This window comes from Pongo pygmaeus, chromosome 6 (genome assembly GCF_028885625.2).
Source record: "Pongo pygmaeus isolate AG05252 chromosome 6, NHGRI_mPonPyg2-v2.0_pri, whole genome shotgun sequence".
In the NCBI taxonomy this organism is placed as follows: domain Eukaryota; kingdom Metazoa; phylum Chordata; class Mammalia; order Primates; family Hominidae; genus Pongo; species Pongo pygmaeus.
Window position 1 is genome coordinate 102,174,761 of NC_072379.2, and position 25,119 is coordinate 102,199,879.

At 37.2% G+C, this 25,119-nt stretch overlaps 1 protein-coding gene across 2 annotated transcripts in view; it reads right to left on the bottom strand.

Moving 5' to 3' along the window:
* RELN (reelin) overlaps nt 1-25,119 on the bottom strand; it is a 529,179-nt gene that overhangs the window by 445,220 nt on the left and 58,840 nt on the right. For both annotated transcript variants that reach the window (XM_054494994.1, XM_063667694.1), the window contains exon 2: nt 10,495-10,605. In XM_054494994.1, the coding sequence (XP_054350969.1) occupies nt 10,495-10,605 (111 nt within the window). The remainder of the gene's footprint in view (nt 1-10,494; nt 10,606-25,119) is intronic.

Sequence of the window (25,119 nt, forward strand, 5' to 3'; positions counted from 1 at the left end):
AGTATTCCATGTGTATATATACCACATTTTCTTTATCTAGTCTATCACTGATGGGCATTTGGGCTGGTTCCATGTCTTTGCTATTGTAAATAGTGCTGCAATAAACATACGTGTCCATGTGTCTTCATAGTAGAATGATTTATATCCCTTTGGGTATATATCCAGTAATAGGATTGCTGGGTCAAATGGTATTTCTGGTTCTAGATTCTTGGGGAATTGCCACACTGTCTTCCACAATGGTTGAACTAACTTACATTCCCACCAACAGTGTAAAAGCATTCCTATTTCTCCACAGCCAGCATCTGCTGTTTCTTGACTTTACGTATCTTATCAGGACTAAATTCCTGTATCTATGATCTGTGAAGTGCCCAGAGAAAATGGACATGAAAATTTTATTAAGGAGTTAGGAAACAGATGAGTCTCATGTGGAATATGTGTTTTAGTTTGCCTAAAGGAAAGAAAACAAGTGACTTAATTACTTTTTAACAAACACTTCATTTTCAATTTTATGAGAAATTATATGAGAAAGGTGCTGAAGTTAAAGCAAGGGATTGCATCTTCACACAAGGGAATCTTCCTTAATCATTTCAATTGACAAAATATTAGAATATATTCCCAAGAAATTCTAGACTTATCATTTCTGGAAAGAAGATGAAATAAAAACTGGAAGGAGATGAAATAAGAACTTAATAATGTATCATTAAGATACCAACATGCTGTAAGATATGAGGTTGGACTGCCAATCCCTTGAAGTTCTTTCTTTTTTTTTTTTTTTTGAGACAGTCTCGCTTTGTCGCCCAGGCTGGAGTGCAATGGTGCAGTCTCTGCTCACTGCAACCTCTGCCTCCCAGGTTCAAGTGATTCTCCTGTCTCAGCCTCCTGAGTTATTGGGACTACAGACATGTGCCACCACACCTGGCTAATTTTTATATTTTTAGTAGAGACATGGTTTCACTGTATTGGCCAGGCTAGTCTCAAACTCCTGACCTCAAGTGTTCCACCCACTTCACCCTCCCAAAGTGCTGGGATTATAGGCGTGAGCCACTGCTTCCTGCCCTCTATTTTCTTAATTCTATAGAAGATACTTAATCACTGTCCTACCTGCAAATATTAGTGTCTGCCACCTCCAGGAGAGAAATGGACAAAGCGGTAGCCAGGATGATCAATTTCCCCAGGACCTCTTTTCATAAGATTAACATATATTTGTATAGTTTTAAATGCATGTATAGATGTGTACACATATATGGACAAATATAGATTTAGAAATATCCTCAAACTTAAAGACAGTAATACTCTCCTCCCCACCTGCCACCCCACCTGGCCCAGTCTATACCCAACCACTTGTGCAGACACATGCATTTACTAAGGGCAGCTCAAATACCTTACGAATCCTCAAAGATTGTTATTGGTTTATTCATTCAGTAAATATTTATTGAGCACTGGCGATGTGCCACAGGAGTGAAGATGACTAGGTTATCTCTTTGTCTTCAAAGAGACTTAAAGGTTTTTAAACAAGCAAATTTGGTAGCTTGTTAGAGGTGAATGGTGGAGGTCCGAGAAGACGGAGAAGCACAGAGGAGGGAGTAGAGAATTCCACGGAGGAAGCGGGAGGGGAGGAGCAGAGGGGAAGGGTTCTAAAGTTTTAATAGAGGAGGTAAGTATGGAAGGGGGCCCTAAGAGATGGCAGAGGGTTTGCCCCGGAGACTGAGCCAGAAAGAATTCCAAGGGACACACACAAGGGCAGTAGACGTTTAAAACAGCTGGAATTTTGAAGCTGTGTATGGGTTATTTTAATTAGTGCAAGGGGGTATATGTGCATATGTAGTGGGAGTAGGTGTCTGGAAAAGAGGCTGAGAAGAGGTGTGGGAAAGGACAGCAGGGTTACAGCAGAGAGGGCCTTTTCTCAGTCAAGGTTCTTTGGGTGATAATAAAAATCAAGTCAAGCTGGCTTGGGCTGCAAGGGGAGTTTAATGAGAGGTTGCAGGGTTCAGTCTGAATTACAGCTCTGCAACTCCCTAAGCAAGCATAACCTTGAGCAAGTTACTTATGCACTTTGTGCCTTGGGTTCTTTATCCATAAAATAAGGAGAATTATAGTAGAATTTTTTTTAGGATCAAAAGAGTTAATACCTGTAACACACTGGGCAGATAGCAAGTGCCTGATAATGTTAGCTATGTTTATTGTTTCTTAGAACCCCCCAATATCTGAGCCTGATGAAAAGTAAGCCTGAAATAAGAGCCTGGAAAGCTCTGGTACCTCAGGCAGCATTCTGACTCTCTCTCCTCCTCTCTCTGCTCATGATTCCTCTGAGCCATTATACAGCATGGCTGCCCATAGCTCCTGAACGTTTACTTGTTCGGTGGATTCTGCTCGTAAAGAGTTGGGCTGGAATTGACATGTCTCAATTCCTAACTCCAGTGCTAGTATATTTGACGTAGCTTGGCTTTTGTACCTTATGGTTTAAACTAAGGCCAAAAGGTTAGGGTAAAAACATGATACAGTGGCCTATCTCTCCTGAGTGGCAGAAAAGGAGGGCAGAGGAGAAATCTGTCTTGATTTCCAAGCATAACTATTTTCACATCTGAGCCACAGAACAGGCTAAGCAATTTTAATCTTTAGAGGTTTTGAGCCACGGATGAATATCTAAGGAATGCGGTGATCCTATTGCTTTGTGTCCTCCTTAAACTTTTTTTTCCTATTTACACAGCCCTAATTCCTTTTAAGAATCTGGTAACTGCCAAATATCCATCCACTAAACAACATAAGACATATCCATACAATGGAATATTATTCATCTACTAAAAGAAGTAGTGATATATGTTATGCCAGGATAAACCTCGAAAACATGTTAAGTAAAAAAAGCCAGGCACAGCCAGGCGTGGTGGCTCATGCCTGTAATCCCAACACCTTGGGAGGCCGAGACGGTTGGATCATGATGTCAGGAGACTGAGACCATCCTGGCCAACGTGGTGAAACCCCGTCTCTACTAAAAATACAAAAATTAGCTGGGCATGGTGGTGCACACCTGTAGTCCCAGCTACTTGGGAAGCTGAGGCAGGAGAACTGCTTGAACCCAGGAGGTGGAGGTTGCAATAAGTTGAGATGATGCGCCGCTGCACTCCAGCCCGGGCAACAAGATCAAGGCTCTGAAAAAAAAAAAAAAAAAGCCAGGCACAAAAGGCTGCATGTTATATGGTTCCACTTAAATGAAATGTCCAGAATAGGCAAATCCATAGAGACAGAAAGCAGATTAGTGGTGGCCTAGGGGCTGAAGGGAGAAGAGAATGGAGAGTGACTGCTAATGGATACAGGACTTCTTTTGAAGGTGATATTAGCTTTCTGGAATTAGTGGTGTTAGTTGTACAATCTTGTGAATATACTGCAAATCACTGAAATGTAGCCTTTAAGATGGTAAATTTTATAGTATGTAAATTATAGCTTTAAAATAATATCTGAGAACTGGATATGATGCCAGAAAGCCTGTTTTTTTTTCTTTTTTTAAAAAAAAATTATTTTTTTTTTTAAATTTTAAGTTCTGGGATACATGTACAGAACATGCAGATTTGTTACATAGGTATATGTGTGCCATGGTCGTTTGCTGCACCTGTCAACCCGTCATTTAGGTTTTACGCTCCGCATGCATTAGGTATTTGTATTAATGTTCTCCCTCTCCTTGCCCCCTTATCCCCGCCACAGGCCTGTGTGTGATGTTCCTCTCCCTGTGTCCATGTGTTCTCATTGTTCAACTCCCACTTAAGAGGGAGAACATGAGGTGAACACCTGGTTTTATCCTCACACTTACACTATCTCCTGCAATAGTCATCACTGGCCTTCCCAAGCACTGCTTCCTTACCTATACACTGGGGGTGGTGCTGAGCCAGCCTCTAGGGGAGGTCCATTTCAGCTCTAAATTCTGTGAGTAAGAAACTGAATGCAGCTCCCCGAAATTAAAGTGAACTTCTTCTCAAACCTCTGTCACTGGAACAATCTTCTCATTCTATTGCCCTTCTCAAAGAAAGGATTCTTACTTCATTCCAAGTCTTTAAATACCTATTTTGAGCATATAATATATACTAGGTATTTGAACTGATAATCTCATTTAATCTATCCAGCAACTTTATGAACTGGACACCATGGTCATTCTTGGTTTACAAATGCAGACACGGAGTTAAGTATGTTGCCCAAGTTAGCAAGAAACAGGGCTGGGCATGGAACCTGAGCTGCCTAACTCCAGAGTTCATGTACTGAGCCACAACGTTGAAATGACTTTCTCTACTAATTCCTCCACCTTGGGTCAAATCTCATGCCCTTGAATATCTGCTTTAACAATTTATTGGGTTAATTAATTCAATAGCTTTATATTTATCATGCTCACTATTTTAGTAAGTGATTCTTTTCAAGTTAGCTATTTGGAAGTTGGGAAATATCCCTGAATTATTTATCATATGTCAAATATAAACTAGATAAAACTATTTCTTAATGAAGGTAAGAATGGAATACTCAAATGGAATGAATAAAGACCAAATGTAAGTTAATATCCTGTTAAAAGGAGAAATTAATGGCAATTTCATCTCGTCAGCTCTGCTCTTTGTACCATTGGCTAGAGTAATTTGTTTAATTAATCTGAAGTCTTCTTGTTAATTACAGATCATTTACCATACCCAATAAAAGATCATGCCTTTGAATTCCTCAAGTATGCTTAAATTGCATTTACTTCTGTGTTTCTTTGTAAAGAGGCAGACAAAATAAATTTAGCCAGGTTATTCTAAGTAAAGTATTAGCTTAATTTAAGCTAGTAAATAAGTACCACTACTTATACAATACTCTATTTAATGAAATTGTGAATGGCTGTCCCTCTTCATGAATATTAAGCCCTAAATATGTTCATGCATTCATAATGTACATCTCATAGTCACACAGACAAGACACCTAAGATTCAACTGCTGCTAATGCCCTGGGGAGTAAGGGTCTTGGCGATAATTAGCAAATTTGTAATAGGTTCTACTTAGTCTTAATGTGAAGGATAATAAAAAGTTAGCATATATAGACCCTGTATTTCTATGTTCAGTGAAAAATAAAACAAAATAGTAAAAACTTCATCACGGCAATGAAACATTACCATAAAATCTAAAATTACTAATGAAGTACAATTTTTATTAACTAGCGACCAATATAAGATTTACTAAAGTTTGAAGTTTTTCTTAAAATATTTAAATAATTCACTTGGGAGGCTGAGGCAGGAGAATTGCTTGAACGTGGGAGGTGGAGGTTGTAGTGAGCTGAGATTGCGCCACTGCACTCCAGCCTGGGTAACAAAGCAAGACTTCATCTCAAAAACAAACAATATATATTATATATGTATTAAATAAATATATAATATATATTTAAATAATTCATTTTGTAATTATACTCTTATCTACCTAAAGTGTCAAATCACATTGAAAATAATCTGATAATTAAGTTAAAAATGTCCAATACTATGTTTTAAAGATAGTGTTGAAAATACTAGTTTTATGTTAATTGCTTAATCTCTATTAAAAATATGACATGAATAACTGAATGTTTAAGAGAAAAATTACAAAGAAAAAATTCCTACACCTGTTCACTACATTCCCCCCCAACTTGGATTTAATCAAATTTTGTCACTTTAAGTTTTTTTTTTTTGAGACAGAGTCTTGCACTGTCGCCCAGGCTGGAGTGCAACGGTGTGATCTCGGCTCACTGCAACCTCCACCTCCCGGGTTCAAGTCATTCTCCTGCCTCAGCCTCCCGAGTACCTGGGATTACAGGTGAATGCCACCATGCCTGGCTAATTTTTTGTATTTTTAGTAGAGATGGGGTTTGACTATGTTGGCCAGGCTGGTCTTGAACTCCTGACCTTGTGATCTGCCCCGCCTTGGCCTCCCAAAGTGCTGGGATTACAGGCGTGACCCACTGCGCTCAGCCTTTTAAGCATTTTTTAACTTAAATTATTGTATCTAGAATTCCTAATTATTACAGAACAAAGAAATGAAACACACAGAAAATACAAGAGTTTAAGTAAAAAAGTGCTATAATGGCTGATGTATTAGCTGAGCAAGATTATCTGGGAAGTACAAAGACCTTAATTTATGGAAGGTCTAACAATTTGAAATTTGGCTGCATTCATCAGACCTGCAAACCTGATTCTCAGGTTTCAGAGCCAGAATATCAAAAATTGGGTAAAATCTCTCTCTTTTATAACCAGAATTCTAAATCTTGAGTAAATGCATTTCAGCCCTGGAAAAGGAACAATTTTGTATGAAAGGATATTCAAATAACCCTTCATTGAGCGACCACAATGAGCCTTGAAGATTTACATGATTGAGCTGGAATTCAAAGTCAAAGACAAGAGAGAAGCATTTTTTTTTTCTAGGATGCACAAAGAGATATCCATAATTAAACATCACAATTCCCAAGGGCAGCATGTTTTCTTATATTGACAAGTAAAATGAGGTATTTCAAATCAGGCATTGCTGGCTTACAGTCATCTTTTGCATAGCTATTGTCTTAACGTATTTCTGGCTATTAGGCATTTGTCTATTTTTGGTCAATGAGGCATGCATGCTAAAGAATTCTGGCTTTGCATAAAAAGCTGTAGTAATGTTAGTGGAATTACATTTCTACAGCAATATCTTAAGTATAATTATGGACATTTTGGCTAGTCATACACACATTTTACATTCAAAGAAGAGTAGCTGTAACTTTAGTGTAATTAGTACAATTAAAGTAACTACTACAAGTAGGAAAAAAACTTTCAGAAGTACCTATTTAGACTTACTAAATGCTTTACTTTGCCTTATTTGTCACAGCTAGTTAAACATATTGCACATTAATCTTATGATATGTTGGGGAAATGCCAAATAAACCACATTTGCTTAACATTCCATCAAAAAAGTCAGAGACTAATGATAGATTATGTATCCAACAACTCTTTTGTTCTAGGTCAAAAAGTGCCACATTACTTTAGCCTGATCCTACCATAACTACTAACTACCAAAAAGCAGCAATATTTAGAAATTATACCTTCTATAATTTTCCTCTACTTTCCTACCTGTACCCTAATCAAATTAAATGTTTAATTTTGTTTTTAACTTGTAAAGAATATGTTAAACTTAGATCAAATACCCCAAAAATTAATGTGCTTTTTTTCAAAAGTGACCATTTTATTTAAAAAGACATTTTACCTCCTGCTTTCCATTCTAAACATTATTCATGAAAATTAACTTTGTTATATAATATCCAGGCATATTATTAAATTTTACTTTTAAAGTTATTTACTACTGCCACATAAATACACATAAAATTATTTGGATATTATCAGAACTTAATAAAATATCTCACCTACCTATACATCCATATAAAACACATGTCCTATAAAAATGCAAAGGATCTAGTGTAAGACCTGAGCTATGGAAGTCACTGATGGGCTCTGCCCAAGATCAAAAGCCTCTTTGGACCACTAAACCAATGATACAGGGTTGCCTGTGAGGGGAAGGCTAGGTGCAATTTAGGCTAATCAAAATACATTTTAATTCAAGTACAAATCGACTTTTTACAGCTTTCAAACTTACCATAGGAAATGTCTTGAAGACCAGGTTTCTTAAATAATTTGTAACAATTTTATTCTTAATTCGTTTGTCTTACTAGCTAAAATCTGAGGCAATATGATATATGCATTTTATATGTTCTTTCAAAATGTGCTTACAACACACTTAGGAATGATCTTTAATGATTTTCCTTATGTAAAGCCCCCGCACTGACAAATGATAGTTCCTTAATTCAGCCAAGTCTCCTCAAATCATCTCAACTATATATCCCAGATTAATTACATTTCAGAACTGGTTTTTTTTGCTCGCCCCACAGGAAGTGTATATAAGCCCTGGACTAAGGAAATGGTCTGCTTCAGTTTCCAAGATTATAATCTGGAAAAGCTAATTTTCTCGAGTGTTTTTTTATGTGCTAATGGCTTTACATAAATCACTTCCTCCTTTAATTATCAGGGCTACCCAACATCTTATGAAGAAGGTAACCTTATCATTATCATTTCATATATGAGAAAATTAAGCTTAGAGAGGTTAAACAACTTGGCTGAGGCACATAACTAAGAGATGAATACTGGATCTACAAGCAGGTCAATGTGACTCACAGCCTGAAATTCTTATCCCCCCACATCTGGCTCCTTCTTGTTGCCGATGCCAGCCTGTACCTTGGACACCTTACACGCTTTGCCATAATCAGAATCTTTAACCACAGAACAATCTTTCTGAACCCCCTACTGGGCTCTACAGTGTGTTCTCCATACTGACCTCAGAGTGATCTCCTTAAAATGAAAGGTTGGTGGAATCACTCCTCAGCCTAAAACCCTGAATGCCTTTCCTTTCACTTAGGATAAAGGCCCCAAACTGACAATATCCTGAATGGTCTGGCTCTGGTGTCCTATCTAGCCGTATCCCCTTCCCTCTTGATTCCAAGTCCAGCCACTCCAAGGTTTTCTTTCAGTTCCTAGAACATAGCCAGCCTCTTCCCACCTGTGGCCTTTGCACCTGCTTTTCCTTCCTTTGGGTATGCTGTGCCCCACCACCCACAGACCTTTAGTTAATAATCTCTACTCCTTCATAGCTCTACTCAAACACCATTTCCTCAGGAACACCTTTCCAAATTACACCACACTTTACTCAAGACTGGATCTAGTTTCTCTGTCATACCCTTTCCCAGCACTCAGTATACTTCTTTGCCAGCCCCTAACAAGGTTTGCTATGACATATTTACATGATCATTTAATCAACATCTGTCTTTCCACTAGAATAGAAGTCCTCACACTTTAACATGGATCAACATCACCTGGAGTATTTATTTCAAAAAATGATCACAGGATCCCACCCCTAGAATTTCTGATTCACTGTGTTTGAAGTGAGGTCTACAATCCTGCAGTTACTACTTTCTAGGTGATGCTGATGGCTGGACTGGGCACTGATCCAGTACAGTGGTTCTCAATCCTGGATAAACATTAGAATCACCTAGAGAGCTTTAAAAAATCACCAGTGCTCAGGCCCTCACCCCCAGAGGTTTTGATTTAATTGGACTAGGCTGGAGCCTAGAAGGTCTTATTTCAAATATTGCATACTTATGCTAAAAAAATTTTGTTTACCTAAAATTCAAATTTAACAAAGTGTCTGGTAGTTTTACTTGCTAAATCTGACAACTCTACTTATGACTCCTGCTGTAATAAAACAGGTAGTATGTAATATACTTATGTACTTATATTATATACATACGACTATGACCTGACCCTTCCTCTCTGCAGAGCAGAAAAAGGATGGGACTAAATAAGTGGAATTTGTAGACCTAAGAGGACATTTTTCCCCTGAGGTTTGGGCCTTACAAGTAGTTACCAACAGACTGTGAAATCTAACCTGGGATCTTTTTAAAATAGAGCAAATTCTCAAATGTGAAATCATTTAAAATGATGACTGAATGACTTCGAGGTTTCCTTAAGCTGTGGGCTGTGGACCTCATCTTGGGCAAGCAGTGACAACGCAGCATCAACATTGTTGCTCTGACATCAGCCAATGAGTCATCTGGGCAGGGCTACTGCTGGGACTCGACACTTCATATATCAAAAGGAGGCAGAAAATTATTTATTTGATAAACATCATAGAAAAAAATAAAATGTTGAACACATAACTTTGTGTCTGATAATGCAATTCTATCCTTCTCACATCTATGGATGAAGTCCTGTGTAGTCTTTCAATTTTGGAGTAAGATCAGTAATTTCGTGTCCTACATAAACTGATATATTAAGTTTGCATTTCTGATGCTGTGAAGGATCTACTTAATCCCAGCCTGGCATGTTTAACAGCATTATGGGTAAACCAGAGATTCCTAAGTTGAGACTCACTCTGAGATTAATGGACATCACGTGGTCTTCTGTTTCTCTACATAAGTAACCTGCCAGGTCTCTGATTTAAGGACATTCAAATATTTTAAGTATTAAATAGGATTCTTCTATGAATACTCATAGAACTCAATAATTTTATCAAATATTGCTATCTTCTGCTTTATACAATGTTCAATTGCCAGATTTAACACAACACTTTTCACTAACCACAATATTTTAAGAACTGTTTATGAGAACAGATTACTGAATGATTGCATGGACATCAGAGCAAATTCCAGCAACGTAAGTAACAGAATATGGAAATTTACATGAACCCCAGAGGACCAAGTATAATTGTGGCAGTGGAGGGAGAGAATGATAGGAAGTTTGTCATGCCAAGATCAAGATTAGCTGCACATTTACATGACTTATTTCAATTCACCCAACTTCAAGCAAACACACACAAAAACAAAACACTTCAGATTGTTTTCTTGGAAGTAATAAATGTCTAACACTATTAAAACAGATACTTTAAAACATAAGACCTATGACTGTATAAAATACCCCCAACTTTCTGGTTTGTGAGAATAGCTTACCAAATCCAAAAGCACTGGAACCTCCAATGCTCTGTGATGCCTGAACACTTGTAGATGTGTATAGTCCCGTCACCAGCAAGCCATCAAAGAAGGTGCTTGTTGAAATTGTCACTGAAATGTAAGAAAGAAAAAAAAAATCTCAATACAGTCAGAATAACACGGTATATTTCTGAAGTGTTAGACACTGTCAAAACAATCTTTACTCATTAACAAATTATTTTTATACTATCCCTAGTTGGTATTTTTTGTATGAGAAATTACAGAGAAGAATAAAGAAGCTCGGAACTCCAGTGTCTACAATTGCTGGTCCTAAATTTAGAACATCAGTCCTACCTTTCTGCATTCATTTACACATTTCCTATGTGAACAATCATCTGAAAATAATGTAATATTGAATAGATGGTTTCCCCACCTCCACTACCACCCCTGAAGGCAGTCAAAGGCATTGCTGGAGTTTTGGCATTATGATAAAATGCTTTTTTTTTTTTTTTAAGTATTTCATACTGTGGGAAACAACTGTACATCAGCTGAAAGAAGAAAAGTAAGATGAACCACATTTCTTATTGTGAGTCCATATTTCATAGATGAGTTCCCTGAAGTTTTCCAACAAAAGCAGACTAATTTGCATGAAGACAGCCAGTCTTTTTCCTCTTGTGAAGAAGAAAGGAAGATCACTGCATGCTTTAAGTTTGAGAACAAAGTCTGGAAGAGGAGTGGTTTTATAACCATAAAATCAGGACGTTGCTGGGAAGAAAAGGGTAAAATTAAATGTATATGTATGCTACTCAGGCTTGGCTTCTTCAAATTTTATCTTGCTCACCACCCTAAAACCTGATCATAATTTCCTGCTTGACATAACATTTTCTCCTGCATAGGTTTTATAAGATTGAGATGATGCCATTTGTAGGAAGCAACCAAGGGAAGGTAATAACATTATTTAGGTAGCGCACAGTACAAGGCTGTCATCATCCTTGGTGGCAATAAGGAGAATGACCAGAGTCACATTAACTTTAATGAGAATGTTTAAATTAAACCCCGGAAAATCCGGTGAACAGAGCTAAATGGTCTGAAACATCCATATTACAAAGCATAAAACAAGACACATATCAATAGAATAGCCTGACATCATGCTACTCCCATAATGGCATGGGGGATTGGAATAAATCACCTTCTCATCTTTTAACAAGAAATAATAGCTAATATTTTTTAGTGCTGGCATGTGAACCACTTAGTTGGGCACTGAGGTAAGTAGTTTACATATATTATCTCATTTAATTGTCAAAACATACCTATAAGAGGGATACTACTATTATTTCCAGCATACAAAAGAAGAATGTGTAGAACAGAGCCATTAAGAACCTGGCCCAGGACCATGTGATACCATCTAAAATGTTTTGATGCTGTCTACATGGGTTATTTCCTGTTTCTTCTTTGCTACCCTCAGATCCCAAAGTGGCAAAGTAACCATGGTCAAACTCCATCAAGGCAGGCATCTCAAGTATTTCGTTCACTGATATATCTCAAGTGTCTAGAATAATTTATGGTACTCTTAGGTGCTCAATATTTAGTGAATTATTAATGAATAATTTATTCATATAAAAGTAGTGCAAGGTTGTTTTATCTGTAGCTTGTTTCCAGAGGAAAAGTATGTTATGAATCCTAGACTTTATACATCAGATGAGCCCCACTTGAAAAAGCCACACGGAAGAAAAGAAGACAGAGAAAAGTTGGCTATTTAAATATGTAAAATGCTTTCCAGAGTGCAAGACAGATCAATGCAGAGAGAAACTGACTAAAAGATCAGCCAAAGACATTTTTTAAAAGGCATAAGTATGCATAAATTTTATCAGATGCTGTATGCTTACACAAATCATCTAAAGAAAAAAAATACTTGTTTGAAATGAATTGATTATAATCTGCTTGCTAGAGTTCAGAATTTTTTAGGAAAAAATGATATTTGCCTTTGGAAAAACACTACTCTTTTGACAGTGGAATAAGCATTCCTTACCCTCATTTAAGCAGATGTGATGCATAATCCATATGTGAACTGATAATCGGTCTCTTTTTTTTTTAGAAAGAGGAGGAAATGTTGCCCAGACTCTCATGGGATTTAAGGCATATCTTTCTGGTCACCAGGCTTCCACTTCTTCAAGAAGATAATGGGTCCAATCTCTGCATGAAAAACCACTGGACACAGTGTGGATTCTCTGTTAGCATGCAGACCATTTCAGAATGTCTGCAGCCCACATGTTTTCACTGTCTGGAACACTGGTGGTGAACCCATGAGCAATATAAAGGAGCATACTAAAAACTTCACACCAAGCAACTTCAACTTTGAATCTATGTCAGGAACACCCTTCTCTCCACCCTCTTTCTTTCCCTTTCACTGAAAGGCTTCCACTTATCTCTACTTGCAGCCCACTGTTAATCTGCCCAAGTTTCCTGTGACATCGGCCCCTGCAGTTTTCGGTTTTCACATGGGGCCCTCTCCCCACACCTTCTCCCTTTAGTGTCTGCCTGATTCCTTTCTACCAAGCTATGTGACTCCGCACGTGCACCAGCTCTAATCTTTCCTCTGTGCCCTGACGACTTTCTTTCCTCTAATTTCACTTGACTCACTTCTCAAGCACTATTTTAGCCTCTCTAGTCTTAACTCATCACTTACATCCACAACCTGGTGCCATCCAGGCAATTGGAATGGTTCTTGAAAGTGGAAAAGTGATTTATGACAAGTTAAAGGGAAAATTTACCATACACAGAAATAATATGGTACATGATTTTAAAAACTGAGGTTCACACTTGTGAATGTAAAATTATTTAAATATGTATATGAACTAGAAGGAAACTTATAACTTTCAGGTCACCAATTTGGCCCATTGATGAAGCTGATTAAAGACAGAGATAAAACTGCTGTCTACTATTTAAAATAAACAAGCTCTCCATGAATCATAGGATTATCCATGTGTGTAGATCTAGATATACTCATTTGAAAAATGTAAAATACACTAATTCCCACTACAGATATTTTTGCAGTTTTCTGATACTCTGATTCAGAATGTTATGGTTCCAAGCTGCATAGTTTAAAATGTTCCATAGTGATTGTCACTTTAAAATGTTTCCTTTAAAAATATTTATTTATAAAATAGACTTGCATAAGTAGAAGTTGTAGTTAAAAGACATAAATTTGGGTATATTAGGATGGGGATAATTGGACAAATTTTTTATATTCGAACTACTTTTAAGAAAAGTAACTATTGGGCTACATGTGTCTAACTGATATCTAACTCAAACATGTTAATAAGCAAATCCTTCATGCTCTTTCCAAGATTATCAGTCAAGTGCTCTAATTAATGTTAAAATGGGGAACAAATAATATTTTCCATGTCAATTCACTTTCAAATTAGTATATTATGTACTACGAACAATTGCCAAGTCTAAGTAGCGGGTATACACATGTTTGTTGTACTAGTCTTTGGGTTTTTTTTTTGTTTGTTTTATTTTTTTTTGAGACAGAGTCTCGCTCTCTCGCCCAGGCTGGAGTGCAGTGGCACAATCTCAGCTCACTGCAGCCTCCACCTCCTGGGTTCAAGCCATTCTCATGCCTCAGCCTCCTGGGTATCTGTGACTATAGGGGTGTGCCACCATGTGTGTCTAATTAATGTATTTTTAGTAGAGACAGGGCTTCACCATGTTGACCAGGCTGGTCTTGAACTCCTGGCCTCAAGTGATCCACCTGCCTCAGCCTCCCAAAATGCTGGGATTACAGGCATGAGCCACCATGCCCACCTGTTGTACTAGTCTTTTAACTTTCATTTTAGAAAACATTTATATTAAAAAGTTGGTGAGGAGAAGAAGAAATTTGTGGTAAATGCACTTCCAATGAGCAAACTAAGCCAAATAGTAAAATGTACTAGAAGGTACGTAACGCATTCAGACTTAAAGAATGAAGCAAGGTGTATGATTGATTGAGACAGAAAACTAAGTAACTTCTATGAGCTAAGACTTGTGTAAGCACTGTAACTTGGGTTTTATTAACTAGACGGGCAGAGATATTTAGAAATAGTTCTCGCTTGACAAAAATGTTTATAAACTCCATCTGACATCCTGTCAATTCTAGCTATTTTATACAAATTAAAATAGATCACCACTATGGGATAACACCCACAAGTTATCCATATCAGACACCAAAGGTTTATGTAAAATCATTAAATAATAATCTAGTGAGCTTAAATAGGTAAACACCTATTTAAACAATCCATTCTCCCACATAATCAGTCTCTATTCATGGCTTTACAAATTTTTATGGTCAAATTTGTAAAGTTCTTTCCCAAGGGACTTCTTCCCTCTTGGAGTCAATTTTTATATCTTTCATAGTTTTGCATTAAAATGTCGAGAGAACTGGCTACTTTATTACAGAGGAAAATATCAATATTATAGATTTCAAATAGAATTCTGAACTTGCCAGTCCATTTTAAGGGGGAAATAATGCATGTATATTATTATCTATAATTAGAAAGCAAATGCATCTTAGATCACAAATTCCCTTGTTCAATCAACATCTCTAGCTTCTTAACGTCTGTAGATTAAAACCCTAAATCTTCAATGTGGTTTCAAAGACCTTTGGGTTGTGGCCATAACTAGTCCCTCCAGTCAAATTTCTCCATTTCAGCTGAAAACATCTGATTAAAGGATGTTAACTGGATTAAACAGTTAAACCAGAACATGTTCTATACTTCTCTGCCTCCTGGCCTCTGCTCTCACCTAGAATGACCCCTGGCCAGGTTACCTTTTGTTAAGGTATTCAGGTGCAGGTTCAAATGCCATCTCTCTCATGCAGTCTGTTCTGACCTCCTGGGGAAAGTCATCTCTCCCTCCTCAGTGACCCCAGAGCTCATTCACAGACTACTTTCCCCAGAGTTTGGCTCAAGGGAGAAGCTCAACTTTTGTTGAATTCAACCACATAGAAACATTTATTACAACATAAGATAACATATAAGAGTAAAATAAGATAAAATTGAGAGTATAATGTAGTCAGTGTAACCAAAATTGTAAAATCTAACTTCTACAGAAAAAACTGGGCTATTGTTATTCTTAGAGATACATGAAAAATAAGTTTCCTCTGAAAAGTAAACAAAAAAATAAAAAATAATGCAGTATTCAATTATAGTACTCAAAAACCAGGTAGGTCTAAGAAAATTTTAGTTGGATTTTACATTTAACCATAATAGCTTTTCTTTTATATATCTGTATTTTGTATGTGTGTGTGTGTATATATATATATATATATATATATACACATATACACATACATATAAATGTATATACCAAATTAATCTTCTGATAATTTTTGTCACTAAGACTTTACACCATTATCCTCACTCTTAAGTTACTCTGCCACTTCCTCAAATAAAATATAAGGGATCAAAAGGCTGAGCAGGTTACAAATATCTCTTCCACATCTGTGTTAAATTGGCAATGAGCTTAGCACCAGGAGACCATGAATACGGATTGCTGGGGTGTGACTACAGAATGAAAACATGATGTAGTGACACAATTCAATTCTTACCAGTGGCTCAAAGAGTACCTCTGTCTTGAAATGACTAATTACAGAGTCAGTTATTATCTATTATAGTTTCTATTAAACATTCCCCGCAAGACCCTAATACCATTCTTGCAGAAAATCACTATAAGATGAAAGTCTAAAAGAAAATAAATTTATACATTTAATGCTGTTTGCATTTCATTCTAAAGCTTCTGGTCTACAAATGCTCTATGGTCCATTAAATTTTGATCATTTCCAGCATATTCCATTACTACTTTATACAAAAGACCTTTAATATGTGCAGAAAAGAAATATATTAATACTCGAAATGATGTTCCCATTTTTTTTTCAGAACGACAAGCATCAGAGGATAGCAAATTGCAAAAAAATTGAAATTAGGTACATAAGCATTACTGATGATGCACCGATTGCAAAGAGTTTCCATTTCTTGATTTTGTATATTCTGAAGATGAAAAACGCCAGCAGAATCTAATACTGTCAATATTTAAGAAAACATCATTGCATTTTGCCTTATGAAGAGAAATTCGTTTGCTTTTTGAATACAGAACAAATTAAATAGCCTAAGGAACAAATATCTTTCTCTGAAAATGAAATAAACTGAGCATATTTGCTGCAAAATTTCATCAACACTGTATGTTCAACTACTGATTCTTCCTTAAAGTGCCACTAGCTCTGGGCACCAAATAGAGACCATAAAAAAAAAAAACATTATAATTTCCATTCCAAACCTCTAGAAGAACACAACCCTCGCACTACTTCTCATTACATATATTAACTCCATTTTGACACGGTTTTGTGTGGATTTCAAAAATTAAGTGAAATATTTCAATAGCATTCCCAAACCAACAACAGCAAAGGAAAAAAAATCACCCCAATAAATACTTAAAAGAAATGACTGGAAGTCAAGATTCACTGAGTGAGGACATGAATCCATAGAAATGAAAAGAGATCTTAAATAATTAGATCAGGATAATAAACTCAGTTTATCCCAGGAACAAATGGACTCCAGTCAGCCTTTTGTGAGGGGTAGAGAGAGATCGTTCCTACCTTACCTATCTATTCCAACAACTAATGATAAGGGGCACGATGAGGAAGGAGCTGGCTGCCCACCTGGTATAGTCTCCTGTCCATCTCTAGAGGAGCATTGCTAAACGTACCACAGCCACCCTTTCCTACTTCCAAAAGGCTTTTGATGGCTGACCTAGATCATCTTTAAGAGCTCTTTACCCTAAGATTTAATACACACTTCCTTAATAATAATAATAATAGCTAAACAATATTTGAGCACTACATGCCAGGTACTGTTCTAAATCTTTTATAGGTATTAATCTTTTCAATATCCTAAGTGATAATTACTATAATTATACCCCTTTTACCCATGAAAGCTGAAACAAAGAGAGGAGGGCTAAGTCATGTGCCTTAACTAGCATGTGAAAGGTAGCTCTAGGACATGGAGGTCATGTTCCCCAACCTGAATGGACTGCAGTAAGTAGAGCAGCCTCTATCTATCTCATGCTATGCCCAAGAGGGTGGCAGGTGCTTGATCTTTTCCTGGAATGCAGTGCTTCCATGCCCTGGGTACATGGGTATAGTCTCCTGGAGTATCCCCAGCAGGCTGCTCTGTAGAATGTCCTTAACCTGATGTCTGCTGTACCAATTATTGTTACAGCCATTTATTATCATTATTATTACTCCTCCTTTTCATTTTATATGGATCTGTGCTGTTCTTTGTAGGGGAGAAAGGAAGGAGAAGGAGTGGCCTCCAGGAAGGACTAAACGCAGTGTGATAAAGGACTAAGCTTAAGATCAAAATAATAAGGTCAAAGAGCCCTGGATCAGCCCACCTCTGAAAGCAAGCGGAGAATGCCCTGCAAATGCTTTGCACCTTTGTCTCTACATGCAAGGAGAGGAAAAACTGAGCATGATCCAGGAATTCTAGCAGGTGCAGGAGACCCATCACATGCAAAACTTAATGACCAATGAAAACACCTTCCAGGGTCTGGAAAATGTTCTTTGCTGGCTAGAGGAAGCGTACAGCATCTCTGTGGAACGCTGTTATAATATACTTATTACTGATTCAGAGATTCAGATGAACCACACGTAGCCTCTAAGTCTTATTTTCTGGCACCACCAGTAATAAAAGGAGATCCACTGAATTTTTTTTTGCTTCCTTTAAGTTCTTGGGAGATAAAACGGGTGCAGTCAAATGTGTTTGTCAATTTATTATTTTAAAATTAAGCCCTTTGGAAGTAAGTTTAAATGAGAGCACTTGGTGAATATAAATCTCTCCTACTCAATCTCTCTACATTGCCTTTCCTCTTCTTTATGTTCCAAACCCCAACCCACCCTACAAGCACTCTCTCTCTGACACACGCGTGCATGCGTATACACACACACACAAACACACGCTCATTCAGAATTTCTAAAAATATTAACCTTGAGGTAAAAATCTCACATCTTATTCAGGTGATCCCTTCCCTAGACTTGGAGACGCAGGTCAGAATAAACTACCTGGAATGAGGTCCTAAACAATATTTTTGAAATCTCCGAAGACTGTCCAATCTAGCCTAAATAAAAATTCCTAAATAGTAATATTAATGATAAAGAATTAAAATATAATTTTACAATTCTCTACCCATTTTTAGCCCCAACCGCACTTAAAGCAGGAATAATTTCATTTTATCATCCACTTTTGGCCTTTATAATTTAATTCTGAATTTTTAAAAAATTCTACAAATAATGATAATTAGTTTCTATTATATAACCCCAAATTTTTTTCTTTATAAATGACACTTTATTATAATTTAGAGAACCATAGACAAGAGTAACTGGTATTTGTGATTTATCTCTGACCTTATTTTTCATGTTACTTTTATATGAGGCTGGATAATACTCATCCATGAAAATTTCATATTGTTGGCCCTGCACTCAATAAATTATTAAAGTGATGTGAATAGGAATGTGGTGTTCAGGTTTTCAGCAATTTTCATCCTTTTGTTCTTGCTTTTTTAAAGGAAAGACTATCTTGTCTAAAACTCAACATATCTTTGTAAAATTTAAGCAAAGATTAGCCTTAAAGGAAATCATTTTGGGAGATTTATTACTCTGAATTGCTACAAGAAGTTTTAACAATGTTTTTCTTTTGAGGCATGGATAATCTTCTAGGTTGAGAAAAATAAGCCTAGTAATTCTTATAAGCACATACACAGGTGAATACATTACAATAAAATACACGGATGCCTAGAGAACAAATATATGTGTGATTTTTCTCCCCCAAAATCATCAGGTGTGTAAAGCTTTTATACAATAAAAAAGGCTTCTAACTTTTCTGTTTCTATTATGTTTTTTAATGTTGTTTTGACCAAAGGTAACTAAAGAAAATCTGAACTCATGTAACAAATAACAAAGTAACTCCTAATAGTGCCCCAAGTAGTTTAAAACATAAATATATGACCCCCACCCAGCTTTTTTTTTTTTTTTTTTTTTTTTTTTTTTGAGTTGGAGTCTCACTCTGTCTCCAGGCTGGAGTGCAGTGGCACAATCTCAGCTGACTGCAACCTCTGCCTCCTTGGTTCAAGTGATTCTTCTGCCTCAGCCTCCCAAGTAGCTGAGACTACAGGTGCATGCCACCAGGCCAATTTTTGTATTTTCAGTAGAGATGGGGTTTCACCATGTTGGCCAAGATGGTCTCGATCTCTTGACCTTGTGATCCACCCACCTCAGCCTCCCAAAGTGCTAGGATTACAGGCGTGAGCCACTGCACCTGGCCAGCTTTTGATTGTAGTTCAACATATTGAAAATATGCCATTACGAAATTCTTAAATATTTTCGTATCTGCAACAACTTTGTGCTTGTGCAAGAACATGCCAAGAGTGACCTTGACTCATGTGTATGTCATATATCTGTTGCTTGTAAAATGTCTAGATCAACATTAATAGTAATTGGCAGAATTCCTAATACACATAGTTAAACCGAATGCAGCTCTAAAGTATCATAAGTTTTTTTTTTTTTTTTTGAGACGGAGTCTCGCTCTGTCGCCCAGGCTGGAGGGCAGTGGCGTGATCTCAGCTCACTGCAAGCTCTGCCTCCCGGGTTCACGCCATTTTCCTGCCTCAGCCTCCCGAGTAGCTGGGATTACAGGCATGAGCCACCACATCCGGCTAATTTTTTTGTATTTTTAGTAGAGATGGGTTTTCACTGTGTTAGCCAGGATGGTTTCAATCTCCTGACCTTGTGATCCACCCGCCTCGGCCTCCCAAAGTGCTGGGATTACAGGCGTGAGCCACCATGCCCAGCCTAAGCTTTTTAAACAAGTTTTTCCACAGTATTCTCTTTTAGTACTTCCATATGTTCATTTCAATATACTAAAACTAATCATAAGCAACTGTCCTAAAATAAAAAATTCATTTAAATATATGCGAGTGTATTACACATGGCATATACATGATTAAACTAACTATAAAATTCTATTACTAACGTATATAAGACAAATTTTAAAACTCACTTATTTTATGATCAGACCCTGTGGGTGTGAGACTATGTGTGTATTGCTCCACTTATCCATTTATTAAGCAAATATTTATAAAGTGCCACTCTTGATACTGAGAACATAATGATGAACCATCTGTATGTTTATAAAAATAACATTTGAATTGTTCCTGTCCCTTTTAGAAGACTCTCTATTCCACATTTCAAAATCCAATTCATAAAATCTAAAATTGTTATTGCTGACATCGAAATTCACAAAATAAATGTTAAATTCACAAAATAATGTTAAATAAATGACATTCAGGTACTAGCACAGATAGTTGCTCTAATATGCTACAACTGAATTCTAATATTTTCAGATTAAAATAATTACCAAATAAGGATATAACATAAATGACATTTACACTGATAGATGGCATCTGATATTTGGGAAAGTATAAAAGATGAAATAAGTGCACAACTAATTTGTGTAACATTAAATTGTAATTATAAATAATATTTCTCCTATGGGTAAAATGGAAAATGCTGTACTTTTTATTTTACAGCATGGCACTTAGTACAATGAGTCTTAAAATTTCTTAAAATAGCAGAATATCTTTGTGGTTAAGTATAAATTTGTGTTTTCAATATAGCTATAAGACAATTTTTCCAAGGATAAGGATGAAGAAAAACTCCAGGTGTGAATAATTATCAGGCGATGTCTTGAGGCCTAGGAGTTTAGGAAAAAGTTAAGTGATTAGTTATCTAAAGAGTGTTTAATGAAGGGACTTTGCAAAGGACTAAGTATGTTTTGCTGGCTTTAGTATTCCTCATTTCCTGGCATACAATTTCTAAGTAAATCTTAATCTACCCTTAGCACATATTTGGTTTTGATTCGTTGATTTTTTTTTTTATTTTAGAAAACTGATCTAAATTCTTAAGTTGGTGACATGGCATAGAAAACCAGAGTTGGATGAAAGGCAAACTAAAATATAGATATATTTTTATAAACATATCTTGCTCACAATTATCTGTACACAGAAATGCTTAAGATATATGTTCTAAACAATTTCCAATATCAATTAAAATACCTATTCAACATGGATGGACTCAAATTCTGTGTGCTGGACTCAAATTCTGTAAGCGCCAATTTGATCAATACAATTATTACTTTTTAGTCAAATAATGAATATTTGTTAGAACTATTAGCCAACTAAATTCTCCCAAAGATCATTTTACTTTTATAACCAAAACTTTCAATCACCTGAGAAGCTTTTTAAAATTCAGACTCCCAGTTCCCAATTGGATTCTGTTTCTGTATTATTGGGATAAAGCCCAGGAATCAGCATATTTAACAATGTCCATCTAGGTGGATTCTGTGTGAGTGGTCCTGGGATAGACCAACTACAGTGATAGAAAAAGCTGCAAATCCACAGCTCTTAGGAAACAGAATTTCCAATGAAGGCTATCCATGGATGAAAAATTATAATTGAATTGAATTGAGGCTACATTAAGAATTCCACTACAGTAAGAAGCCACTTTGCCTTTTATTATACTGCAGTTTCCTCCTAGTGTAAATGATGTTTAACAAGATGAGGATGTAATGGGACACCTGTTCTTAGGAGATCTCATGTATGCCAGAGAATTTTCTCTAACTGACGAGGACTGAAACCAATCCAGAATGAGGATGATGAGCCAACATTGCAGGGGCTTTTGGGTGAGCACTAAAGAGCAACATCACAGCCCTCCGGTGATGTTCTTGGCAAACAAGGCCACTGTATGTTCTGGCTGAATTGATAACAAAGAAAAGTCCCTAAATATTTTCTGAATTTGGCAGGTATATGTTTAAAGAACATTTAGCCAATGTTACATATATTATAATAATTCAATCCAAAAAAATAACTAGAGGTGAAGAGATGAGGTTAAGTCAGCATATCTTGTTATGGGAAATCCTTGCTGGATGCCAGGGTGCAACCTGCTCTTTTCTGACTGCCTTTAAGTCATCAGAATTTCTTGAATTTACCAATGAGCCAACATCAAGTCAAATGGCGTCTAGTTGCTGCTGGAGTCTTTATTGTAGTACTTATCTAATCCATGAAACAGAAATAGTGGTCAGTGATCATGTGTAACTTTTTCAGCATAATGGCTGAAGAACTGAGCTCACTGCCAGTGTCTAGGTCATCTCATTACCTCTTTACCCACCTTGAGCTTCAACTCTTATCTAAAAAGCACTTGTGTTCTAAATTTTTCATTTGGAATAATCTTCTTGGTGAAGAAGGTCAAAATAGAATTCGAACAGCTAGACTCTCCCACCACCAAAGTCACAACAAACACTGAATTAGCAAATATTGAACCATTTCTCCTAGGAGACATACAGAGTTAGGTTCCTGTGAGGCTTTGGTTACATTTTCATCAACTGATCATACATAGTTTTATACGTGTTTGTTTCAAGACAACCTTATTTAATATATATTGTTGATTCATTATAACATTGAACTCATGGCCAACAGCAATATAACTAGTGCCTGAAGCAAGCTATCTAACACCCATATTTTCTCTATAAGGCACATCACTACCTTCAGCACTTTGGTACTACACCTGGGGGCCATTTTAAACAGTGAAATCACCAACAAAAATTTGAAAGACGCACTCTAGCTTGTGAAAACACTTGTTTACAATAGGAGAGCTGAGACAAGAAGGCAGAGCATTTGACTTCAGCTGGCACGAGCATTTGACTTCAACACATCCGACAACTCAAAAGTTTTCACTGCTCTGCACGTGTCTGCGAATGACTGTCAAAGTGCCACAAGTGTTGATTTTGAGGTCACAAATACATTTTAGTCAATAGATGAAATCACAAAGAAGGAACTTGCAAATAATGAGGATCATTATCTGTCTTATCTGCCCTAAGGCAAAGGCCTCATATATTGCTCACCTCATGCCAAGTCTATTAGTTTGGTAGGGTTGCCATAACAAAGTACCACCGACGGGGTGGTGTAAACAACAGACATTTATTTTTCCACAGTTCTGGAGGCTGGATGTCTGAGAGCAAGGTGTTCCCAGGTTTGCTTTTCCTGAAGCCTCCCTCCTCGGCTAGCAGACGGCCACCTTCTCGCTGTGTCCCCGCATGGCCTTTCATCTATCTGCACATGTCTGTATCCACATTTCTTCTTCTTATAATGACACCAGTGATATTGGATTAGGGCCATCCCAATGACCTCATTTTAATTTAATTACCTCTTAATAAATTTTATCTCCAAATATAATATTACGAGTTACCGGGGATTAGGACTTCAATATATGAATGGCAGGGGCTTGTGGTGGGGGACAGGTGGGGGGCGTGGACAGTTCAGCCCCCCATAATGCATTTCTTTCTTTTTTGACAGGGTCTCACTCTGTTGCCCAGACTGGAGGGCAGTGGCACAATCAAGGATCACCACAGCCTCAAACTCCTGGGCCAAGTGATCTTCCCTCCTCAGCCTCCTGAGTCACTGGGACTACAGGTGCACACCACCATGGCCAGCTAATTTTTAAAAATTTTCAGTATAGACAAGGTATTGATATGTGGCCCAGGCTGGTCTCTAACTCCTGGGCTCAAGCGATCCTCCTGTCTTGGCCTCCCCAAAAGTACTGGGATTACAGGCATGAGCCACCGTGCCCAGCCCCATAACACATCTCTATTCATTGCTTTTCTTCATGCTTCATTTCCTTGCAGGCTTGTACTTCTCAAAAGCATTCTTCAAGTTATGCTTCTCGGGTGTGAGCGTGTGTGTGTGTGTGTGTGTGTGTGTGTGTGTGTGTGTGTGTGTCCTTCTGTTCTTTTTAAATGACTTTTGAAATCCAAGCCGATCAGGACTTTCTCTCCTTTACTCCTCATTATAGCAAGTTACGATATATAATTAGGATTGACTTTTTAGAGACTGCTGCCCTTCCTGAGTCTTTTTAAAAAAATTTTTTTTTTATTATTATTATACTTTAGGTTTTATGGTACATGTGCACAATGTGCAGGTAAGTTACATATGTATACATGTGCCAAAATTCCCTTTTGGAGCCTCTGGCCAGGGGATCAGATCCCTTATATAGTTTCAGTGCATCCTTAACTTTTATTAGGTGGGTACCAAGAATGGCCCAGAATCCCATCCAAGCCTCCCCATCCTGCATCTCACCTGCCATTCCAGGCTTTCCTCTGACTCCATGCTCCGGCACACCTCTATGTGTCCAATATGTGAATACAAGGGTTGTTACCCCAGTTTCAGGCCTTTGTTCTCACCATCCTTTCCACCTAGAATCCTTTTCCTCTCCATCTCTTCCTGTTGAAATCCTCCCAACTTACCAATGCTTTGTCTAAATGTCACCTCTTCTATAAAGCATTTGAGACTTCATTCTCCCTCTCAAGAGCTACAACCACTCTCAGCTCTGTGAAGCTTACCACTTCTATCTCAAAATAGTTGTGGACACATCTGACATCCCTTGGTAAGTTGTAAGTGCCTTGGAACCTATGGCAATGTCTGATTCCTCATTGCATCCCCACACCACTGAGCATAGTCCCTAAAAGGTTATTAGCAAGTGTTTTTAAAGCAGATATGCCCTGCTAT